The sequence below is a fragment of the Nicotiana sylvestris genome, chromosome 8 (assembly GCF_000393655.2).
Source record: "Nicotiana sylvestris chromosome 8, ASM39365v2, whole genome shotgun sequence".
Lineage (NCBI taxonomy): Eukaryota > Viridiplantae > Streptophyta > Magnoliopsida > Solanales > Solanaceae > Nicotiana > Nicotiana sylvestris.
Window position 1 is genome coordinate 61,798,147 of NC_091064.1, and position 10,987 is coordinate 61,809,133.

Genomic DNA, 10,987 nt, shown 5'->3' on the forward strand with positions numbered 1-10,987 from the left:
CACTTAATGTATAAATTTCCTGGCTCTAATGAAACTCTACCCATAATTGTTTCTTCTTTGTTGAATAATGCATAGGATGAACACTTACTGGATGTCTTGAGAGAGCACACGCAAGCCATTGGTTGGACTATAGCGAATATTCAAGGGATTCCCGAAGGAATTTGGGAGCACAAGATACAATTAGAAGAAGAAAGCAAACCTAACATGGAGCATCAAAAAAGGTTAAATCCTTCAATGCAAGCGGTAGTGAAGAAAGAAATCGAAAACTAGTTGGATGTTGGGGTTGTCTATCCTATTGTCTATAGTCTATGGGTGATTCTGGTGCAATGTGTGCCAAAGAAAGGATGCATGACCATGATTCAAAACAACAAAAATGAACTCATCCGAACGAGGATGGTAATCGGGTGGAGAGTTTGCATGGACTACCAGAAGCCCAATAGTGCTACTTGCAAAGACCAATTCCCTATGGCTTTTATTGATCAAAAGCTTGATCGGCTAGCGGGAAGGTTATTTTATTGCTTCTTGGATGGTTTTTCCACCTACTACCAAATCAACATCACTTTAGATGATCAAGAGAAGATGACATTCACATGTCCGTGTCGGACCGTTGCCTTTAGCCGGATGCCATTTGGGCTATGCAATGCCCCGACTACTTTTCAATGATGCATGATGTCAATCTTCTTGGACATGGTGGAGGATTTCTTAGAGGTGTTCATGGATGACTTTTCAGTAGTTGGTGATTCCTTTGAGCATTGCCTTGACAACCTTAGGCAAGTGCTCAAAAGAAGTGAGGAAACAATCCTTGTGCTCAATTGGAAAAAAATGTCACTTCATGGTGGACGCAGGTATTGTTCTTGGACACAAAATTTCCAAGCAAGGCATAAAGGTTGATCGGGCAAAGATCAAGATCATTTCCATGTTTCCTCCTCCCACTTCAATAAAAGGCGCTTAGATTTCTCAGGGACATGCCGGTTTTTATAGGCAATTTATCAAAGACTTCTCAAAATTTGCAAGTCTCATGTGCAAGCTCCTTGAAAAGGATGAAAAGTTTGTGTTCGAAGAGAAGTGCCTCAAAGCTTTTGAGGAATTGAAAGCAAGGCTCACCACGACACCTATTATTGTCACAGCTGATTAGTCTATTCTATTTGAGCTCATGTGTAACGCCAGTGGTGTAGCTATTGAAGTAGTACTTGGTCAATCATAACAAGATTCTTCACCCTATCTATTATGCAAGCAAGACACTCAATGTCGCACAAAGAATTACACTGTGATGGAGCAAGAACTGATTGTCGTTGTCTATGCTTTTGAAAATTTCTGGGCCTATTTGTTGGTCTCCAAAGTGATAGTCTACACCGATCATGCCACTCTCCGCTACCTTATGGAAAAGAAGGATGCTAAACCAAGATTGATTAGGTGGGTTATTTTGTTACAAGAGTTCGACTTTGAAGTCAAAGATCAGAAAGAAAAAAGAATCAAGTTGAAGATCACTTGTCTAGGCTTTAAGAGGGAGGGAGGCTAAAAGAGGATCTTGAAATTAATGATGCCTTCCCTAATGAACACATATTGGCATTGTCTAGCACATTCACTCCTTAGTATGCTCACATCACTAACTTCCATGTTAGTGACCATATCCAAGATGGATTGGAAGCTTATCAAAAGAAAAAGTTCTTGTGGGAGTGTAGGCAATGCTATTGGGAGGAACCTTTTTTGTTCCAGATTTGCACCGACAATATCATTCGGAGCTGTCACCTGAAAGATGAGGTAATTCAAATTCTCAAAGCATGTCATGACTCCCCAGTTGGCGGCCACCATAGTGGAAATCGTACTGCGGCCAAAGTGCTTGAATGTGGCTATTATTGGCCATCAATCTACTAGGATGCAACCCAAATGGTCAAGGCATGTGACCAATGTCAAAAGACAAGGGTCAATTTCTAGAAGGCATGAGATGCCTATGAACTTTGTGCTAGAGGTCAAGATCTTTGATGCATGGGGGATAGGTTTCATGGGTCCCTTCGTAAGCTCTTATGGCATGACATATATCTCGGTGGTAGTAGATTACATCTGTGAATGGGTCAAGGCAATTGCCTTCCCTAACAATGAGGAAATGAGTGTAACCGCCATCTTATAGAAGAATGTATTTACACAGTTTGGAACCCCAAGGGATATCCTTAGTAATGGTGGTTCTCACTTTTGCAACAAAGCTTTTGTCGGGTTGCTTGAAAGATAAGGGGTTAAGCATAAGGTGGCCACCCCTTATCATCCTCAGTCAAGCAGTCAAGTTGAAGTTTCTAACCAGGAGATCAAAAACATTCTAGCAAAAACTATTAATGCAAGTAGGGACGACTGGTCAAAGAAGCTAGATGATGCATTGTGGGCGTATCACACAGCATATAAGACTCACATTGGCACCTCACCATACCGGTTGGGTTTTGGTAAGGCATGTCACTTGCTAGTGGAGCTTGAACACAAAGCTATATGGGCATTGAAAAAGCTAAATCTTGACTGGGCCGAAGCTTCTAATCTAAGAATGACACAACTCAACGAGATGGAAGAATTCCATTTTCATGCCTATGAGAATGCAGTCATGTATAAAGAAAGACTAAAGTTTGTTAATGACAAGAAGATTTTGAAGCGGGAATTGAAATCCGGTGACTTGGTCTTACTCTTAAAGTTAAGACTGATGTTCTTTCCTGGCAAAATCAAATCCAAAAGTAGGGCCTGTTAAAAGTTGTGAATGTATCTTCCTATGGCTCTATTGGATTGGAATCCGAGGATGGGACTCGAACCTTCAAAGTAAATGGCCAAAGGGTCAAGAATTACCTCGGAACCATTGGAGAAAGGCACTTGGTAGAACAATTCACACTCAAGGATGGTTCTACGCTAACCCCCACCACTGATTAGCCAAAACGGAAGCAACATCATAGTGTCACAACGTTAAATCAAGCGCTTCATAGGAGGCAGCCCATGTGTGGTAACACTTTTTGGTTAGATTTTAATTTCGGTGCTTGTATTTGTAAGTGTTGAGAAGTTTGATGTGTGTGTTAGAATGCAGGTGACCCAAAATAAAAGGAAATAGGATGCAAGGGTAAAGGAAAATGAGTAAAAGCAAGCCAAGCTTCGGTTGTATTCTGCGGCACCATATGCGACCGCATAAAAGATTTGCGGACCGCATAATGGTCGTAGACACAAGCAGAAAAAAAATGCAAACTAGACCTTAATAAATACGGTAAAAGTTTACTTTCTGCGGTCCGCATAATGATTCTGCGACAGTAGAACTAGTCGCAAATCTGTTGCGCATCACTCAACCACTAACCCATTGCATAACACATATACGACCGCATAATATGTTATGCGATGCACTGCCTCACTGTGAACCTCTCATGTATTAAGCCCTAAGTCCCTCGCTCATTTCCGCTGTTCATTTACGCTCCAACACACTCAAGCACAAAGCATAACCCAAAAAGAAAAGAAAGAGAAGACCCAAAACACTATGAAAAATAAAATTAAAAAAAAAGTAATTGAAAAGGAAAGGCTTACCTTGCTCGCGATTCACACAGTAATTCTCCATCTTCTGATATCCGGTATGCTAATTTCCAACCTTCTCTTACATTAGTCAATCTTGTATGTTAATTGTTGTGGGCTTTCACCCACGTACCCTCCACTTTCTCCATAACTCCTTGCTACGAGTAATCATTAGTGAGTGATTGTTCTGAAAATCAATGCTAGGGGAAAATACACACTGTGGGTAAATCGAAATTTGGGGATTCGAATTAAGGGGTAGGAATAGAGTAAAAGGGTTGGAAAGTTGTGAAATTTTGCATATATATCGTCGTGATGACTAAGTGTGTGCTTGTGCATTTCGGACTGAGTATGAATTTGGTGATTGTGCATTTTCCCATGAATAACTTTTTGATTAGGAACGATGATCTATGCGGTCCGCATAACTGGTTTGTGGTCTGCAGGGTCATCGCATTTTGCATGCTAGGAAGTTTTCTAAAAGCCCTTGTGCGGTTAAATTTGTGAACGCAGAAACATTTTGTGGACTGCACATAGGTCGCAGACAGAGGCAGAAAAAAGAAAGCGAAATCAGAAGAATAAAATGCGACCTATTTACGGTTGCATAGTTGTTCTGCGGTCACATCTGCGGACCATATAATTTGTTTTGCCTTTCAAGGTTGTAATATGCGAATTGTTTTTCGACTCGCAGAGTTGTTCTGTGATCGCATAACTAGTCGCAGAACCTTCTTTGTTTTTCACTTCCTTCCTATATGTTACCATACCATATCATGTACTCACTCATTGATTAATTGACAGGAATGGCACCAAAGATCTGTAGCATCACGATAACCCCCCGCTCGAGGAAAGAGACAGGCTGCTGCTATTGGCTAATAGTCACAACAATCCAAACGCAAATAGACACATCCAGAAATATATCTGAGCATCCCTCCCAGTCTGAAGAGGAGGAGGAAAAATTGACCTTGTGCCACCCGTTGACATCCATGCCAAAGCATGCCAAAAAAATGGTGAAGATCTCAGGTTTGGGATCTCGGGCTCTTGGACTCTATACAGAGATGGCCTGCCAAAAAGAAAAATCCTCGAAGAAAAGCAGCTAGGTTTGAACGGTTTAAAAGAAAACTACCCCCACGTGCTAGAAAATATCAAAAAGAGGGGATAGGAGTTCTTCACTCAGGTTTCGGGGAAGTACAACAAGACACTCGTTCAGGAATTTATACTGCATATGCGGCATCAAGGAACGTAGAATAAAAGAGAAGCCATAGATTCTTGGGCTCTGTCTTGGTCTGAGGAGTTGAAATACTCTGTGATTCCTTATCAATCAATAATATATATTTTGAAGAATGGGAGCCAGACACGACAGAATTTGATGATAAGATTGCAAACAAGGAGTCCGAGCGTGCTTGTGTAGCCACTGCCATAGCCAAGGGAACTCCATCCTAGATTGCATCACGCCAGAGGATTCACAAGAGGGGTCTTACCCAAGATTGTCGGTATTGTCTAAGTTTTGTCTATTCTCGTATAATGCCTACGAGAAATGAAACCAACATAAGTATTGAGAAGGCGATCCTCATTACTTGCATCATTTTGGGTATCAAGATTGATGTGGGAGAGCTTATATTCCATGAGATTGGGATCCGAGCAAACCAGAAAGAAACCTTGCTCCCTTCTCCATGCTTAATCCATGCTTTGTGAAAAGTTGGGGCAGTCCCTCCTTTCCCCAAACATGACCACATAGAAAAAGTTGTCCAGGATATTAACATCACTAGGATTAATGATATTGCGGATAAAGTGGTGAAAGATCCACCAGAGCAATTACGCACTCGTCCTCTAGCCTTCAGTAGCACATGTTGCCTCATTAGTGCGAGACACTTCGTCTATAGCGGCTACTTACACATCTACTCCCAGACCAGCCATTGCGACACCACCTATCTCACTGCTTGCACTCTCTAATCTTGGTCTACTAACACAACATGCAAATGCCAAAGAAGACAAATTGACAAAAGAACTTCCATCTCTCATCTAGAAAGCATTGTCCCCGATCCAAACCTCAATGAGTGATCTTCGAAAATAACATATATCATATGAGGATTGACTCAAGCATTTTGAAGTACGCTAGGGTTGAGTGAGGTGGAGCTAGGGATATGCCTCAACTAAGAAAAAATGTAGTTGAGCTCAAGCCAGAGCTGTATAAGATGTAGACACTGGATTTTGATTTGACCTCCCTTCTTCCGGTGGTAGGGGAGCATGGAACTGGTACCTCCCATGTACCAAGTCTCGATTTGGATTTCACAAATCTCGTATCAGCTGACATGGCACATGGTACTGAAACCTCACAAGCCCTACGCTTCTTTGTGCACAACGATGATCATTCAGAAGAGGAATCTGGAGGGTCTGATGAGGAAGCTGATAAGGAGGGAGCTGAGGAGAAGGGGTTACTTGAGGAGGGTGATGATCATAGGGACAACAGAGGCAAACATGTTGTTGTATCTACAGAGAAGTTGGGTGAGGAAGAGGAAGTTGTGTAGACAGCCATCGCGCACTCCCTTACAGATAAGCGGTTAGTCACATGTGATAAGTTTTTATTGAATAAATTTCACCATTAAAATTTTCTAAATAAACGGTTAGTCATTCTTGTGAAACCGAGGCTCGCTCTTTGACTTTGTGCTTACTTAGAATCTCAAATGTCATGTGATGAAGCTTTGAGTTGCCTTGTATTCACTTGAGGGCTGAAATTATGTCGATTCGAACAGTTCATATGTTGTGAGTGGGTGAGAATTTGTGTAAATAATGCATGTGCTCAACTTGTAATGTCTAGAACTTGCCCAGTTGGTTTCTCAATGCAAATCTTGGGTTAATGATTGGGTGTTGAAATGATCTTAGGCTCTCGTTGCGATTGCTCACTAATTTTTTACCAAATTGACTTCCCTGGTGCATTTATTATCGTAGTTATCCTCCGTTGAGTCTTTAACCTTTTATTTGGCTACTATATTAGAAACCTTTACCCTTTTGTGATATAATTCTCTCTTTTGAACCCGTCCCTCCTTAAATGATTAATAATGAGGCTAAAAGCCTAAGTTGGGGGTGTTGGTGTTAATTGGAAATTGGTAAGATTGTACATTATGTGTAGAAGCAAATACCTCAAAGTTGTGTAGATGAATATATCAAGCTAAAAGGAAAAAAAAAAGAAAACATATGTATATGTATTAAAAAATATGTGTGTGGCGTCTTGTGAAAACCAAAGAGATAGTTTGATGTGGTTCTATGTCGGTAACTAGAAGTCAATAAGGGTTATGTGGTTCAAAAAGAAGCAAAGTGTATGTAGCGTTCAAGGTGCGTACAATCACTGTATTCCCCTATATTTGTCCCACCTGTCCTGAAGCCTACACTACAACCCTTAAAAAAGTCCTTTGTGGTCTGCAACAAATTATTTCTGAGAAAGCAATGAGTTAAAATAAGGACAAGCATATGGACTAATACTTGTAGCACTTAGCATTCTTTCTGAGTGCAGGAGTGTTTGATTGTATCCCCTATATATATTTGTTGAGTTGGGGATTTTCTTTGATGTGAGAACACATGAATTGCAAGATTTAGCAGAAGTTAGGTCTCTTAAAGTAGGATACAACTCCATATCTATCTGTGGGTCGCACTATGTCATTGCTCTTGAGACTCGAAGTTTGCAAACTAATTATTGGAATTGTTAAATGATCTTTGTCTTCATAGAAGGGTAAATGAAAGAAGTTACATGTTTGTTAGCTAATGGTCAGTACCATCCATAGTCACAGTTGCTTTGTGATCAGTCAGAAGTAGATTAGTATTTGATAGGTTGACTTTATTTTAGTTGCTTGAGGAAAAACAAGAGTCTAAGTTGGGGATGTTGATGTGCCGTAGAATTGGGCCACTTTTAATACTAATTACATAGATTTTAGCTCGTCTATAAAGCATTTTAAGTCATTTCTTATGTAGTTTTGGTGTTTCACAGAAAACACGACATGAAGAACTAATAACAAGTAAAAGATGACAAAAACCGATAGAAAGGAAGAAATGCGACAGATTTGCGACCGCAAAAGTGATGTGCGGGCCGCATACCAACCGCATAGTGAAGCAGACCATCCCAGTTTTGAGAGTAAATTCTGCGGTCCATTGTGCGGTCGCATAATGACCGCACAAACGAAAAATAGAGTTTCTATGAAAATGGCTTTACAGTACCAAATACGGTCGTGAAATCAATGTGCGGACCGCACAACAGATGTGCGATGGAAAATTGGAGAACTGGGAAACCAACTCTGCAAAGGAATTGAAGATATGCGGTCCACGGAAGTGTTCTGCGACTGCAGCCGCAAACTTGATCTGCAGGGTTATTTTTGTCACTTTTTGACCCCGACTTTTAGCCCATCATAAATAGAATAACTAGGGTTTTTGTGGGATATCTTGTCTGAAAAAAGAGACTACACTTAGAGCATTGAATGCACCTTTGTTTTGGAAGCTTTTGAATAAAGAATCTTTTCATCTTTGTAAGCTTTATGACTTTATTTATTACTTTGTTCTTGGATTCTAGTATGAGTAGCTAGTTTTAAATACTAAGAGTGTGGATCCTAAATGGGTGTAATGTTAATGGATGTTTACCATTGAATATAAATATAATGGTTGATTGGTATCTATTCATTTCTCATGTTTCATTTATTTTTGATGGTTGTAAACATTTACTAATACTATTTCACTCTATCTTTACTTTGAAAAGTGGGTTGGGGATTGGTAGAAAAGAATAGCAAAAACTCATGGCTTTAAACCTTGTTTAATAAAATCGCTTTGGAATATCTGGATTCTATTTGGCATATATTGGTTGTTCTTAATTTATTGGAAAAATCATAAAGAGAAAATACTACATAACTATTGGAAAATATTGGGTAGTCATTTAGGAACCATTTGCATACCAAAGGACCTTCTATTAGAAATATATCATTGCAACACCGTGTAACGACCCAAACCCAGACCCGGTCATAATGGCGCCTCTCATGAAGACAAGGCTAGCCGACACTTCCCATTTTTCCAATTTTATTAACAATTAAGCATTTAGAAATAGTCGAAACATGATAAAATAATCCAAAGTAGCAATAATACCATAAATACGTGGAAGTCAAACCCTACACGGTCCGATACTGGGTGTCACTAGTCATGAGCATCTATAAATCCTACTACAAATCCGATAAGTCTATTGACTATTACAAATGTCTGATAAGAGATAGAGAAGATAAAGAGGTAAAAACACGGGTCTGAGGACGTCAAACAGCTACCTCGTGAACTCCGAATATCCGTGGGGAGCTCTCAACTCGCACTGGCAGGATCAGCAACTCCTGAATCTACACACAGGGGTATAGAAAGTAAAGTGAGTACTCCAACTCAGTGAGTAACAAATGTAAATAAAGACTGAAAGCAAGAAATCACGTAAGGCACAAAGCATTTTATAAAGAAGTAGTAAAACCATTTAAAAGCGGTAAATCAGTGAAAGATAGGTAAAGTCTTTTAACTCAAATGTGTTTTCATGAAAAGCCTTTTTCAATACTTAAGCAAGTAATTGACAGTCAATTATGAAAAGTAAACACATAAAGGTTAGCCCCTCGGGCACAGTATCAACAAATCTGTCCCTCAGGCAACATCTCAGAACATTACCAGCCCCTCGGGCAATCACATAGAACAATACCTGCCCCTCGGGCTCAATCTCACATCAAAATGGGTACCCGCGCTCACTGGGGGTATGTAGACTCCTAGAGGGGCCCCTTATGGCCCAATTGCAATATTAAGCCATCTTGTGGCATCAACACTAGGCCCTCGGCCTGATATCAATCAAACCACCTCGTGGCGTACATATCTCAGGCCCTCGGCCTCAAATCAATATCAGTGTTTCCTCACAACATAGGCCCTCGGCCTTACTTAGTCAAAATCCTCACAAGCCCCTCGGACAAAAGTAAAACAATGTTTCTCAGCTCAAACATCATTTAAAATATCATTTAAGTAATAAAACTGAGTAAACATGGTTGAGTATGAAAACAGTGGGAAATAGCATGACTGAGTTCAAATATAAAGTCAAACAGTGAGGAAATATCAGTCTAAAGCCCCGAAGGATTCAAATAGTTGGAACGAAGCCCAAATATGGCATTCAGCCCAAATAATGATGATATCAAATAGTTTTCAATGAAATACACAGTAAAATCATCAATCAGGATGGACCAAGTCACAATCCCCAGTTGTGCACGACCCCACGCTCGTCATCAAGCGTGTGCCTCAAATCAATATATAGCACTACGATGTGCAATCTAGGGTTTCAAACCCTCAAAACATCATTTACAATCATTACTCACCTTGAACCGGCTAAATCTCTAGCTCGTGATGCCTTTGCCCCTCGAATTGGCCTCCACGCGTGTCGAATCTATCCAAAATCAGAACAAGAACGTCAAAATATTCTAAGGGAACGAAGCCTACGCGAAAATAATCAATAAAGGGCACAAATCCCGAAATTACCAAAACCCGACCCCCGGGCCCATGTCTCGAAATTCAGTAATTTTTACACCAATAGATTCCTTATCTCCCCATGAGTTCACACATATCAAAAGTTCACAAATCTGACCCCCAAAATGGTCCTTCAAATCCCCAATTAAAGGCCTCTTAAACTCAAGCCATAATCCCTAATTTTCCTTCCTTAATCTCCACTAAAACCATGATTAAACAAATGGAAAAAAAATGATCTTAAACCCAAGTAATTAAGCTTAGGGAACTTACCCAATTGATATCCTTTGATTCCTCTTGAAATCTTATGCCTTAGCCTCTTTCCCGTCTTCAAAAATGATGAACTTAGCAAAATTTTGTGAAGGAAACAATATATACCTTCTGCCCAAACGTTTTTGCATCTGCGGTCCCATACCCACTTCTGCGGTACCGCATTTGCGGTTATTCCTCCGCTTCTGCGGAAATCACTTAAGTTCGAGCCATCCGGATCTGCAGTTCTTCGCCCGCATCTACGACATCGCAGATGCGGTTCTCCTAGCCACTTCTGCGGTCCTAGTCAACATACCTCTAGCCTCTTCTATGGACCCTCTCTCGCATCTGTGGCGCCGCACCTGCGGTCCCCAATCTGTCGATGCGAAAATACCAGAAGTAGCAATTCAGCAGTTGCAAAAACAATCCAAACTTCCCGTTAACCATCCGAAATCACCCCGAGGCCCCCCGGATCTCAACCAAAAGCACAAACATATCCTAATACCTAATTCAAACTTGTTCCAATCATCAAAACACCTCAAACAACATCAAATCCCCCGAAACACATCGGGTTCAAGCCAAACTTCCTAAAATCTTCCAAATTCCGCTTTTTATCAAAACCCCAACCAAACCACATCCGAATGACCTGGAATTTTGTACATACATCCTAAATGACCCAACGGAACTACTGCAACTCTCGGAATTCCATTCCGACCCCAAT

At 40.5% G+C, this 10,987-nt stretch overlaps 2 protein-coding genes across 2 annotated transcripts; both read left to right on the forward strand.

Annotated features, from left to right (window-relative positions):
- Positions 1-687: 687 nt before the first annotated feature.
- LOC138875115 (uncharacterized) lies at positions 688-1,135 on the forward strand. The gene is made up of 2 exons (XM_070153937.1): positions 688-845; positions 982-1,135. Exons 1-2 carry the CDS (start codon positions 688-690, stop codon positions 1,133-1,135), a joined length of 312 nt encoding a protein of 103 aa, XP_070010038.1.
- A 135-nt stretch (positions 1,136-1,270) lies between these two features.
- Positions 1,271-2,725, forward strand: LOC138875116 (uncharacterized). Its single transcript, XM_070153938.1, has 2 exons — positions 1,271-1,413; positions 2,338-2,725. The coding sequence occupies exons 1-2, from the start codon at positions 1,271-1,273 to the stop codon at positions 2,723-2,725; spliced, it is 531 nt and encodes a 176-aa protein (XP_070010039.1).
- Positions 2,726-10,987: the final 8,262 nt, after the last annotated feature.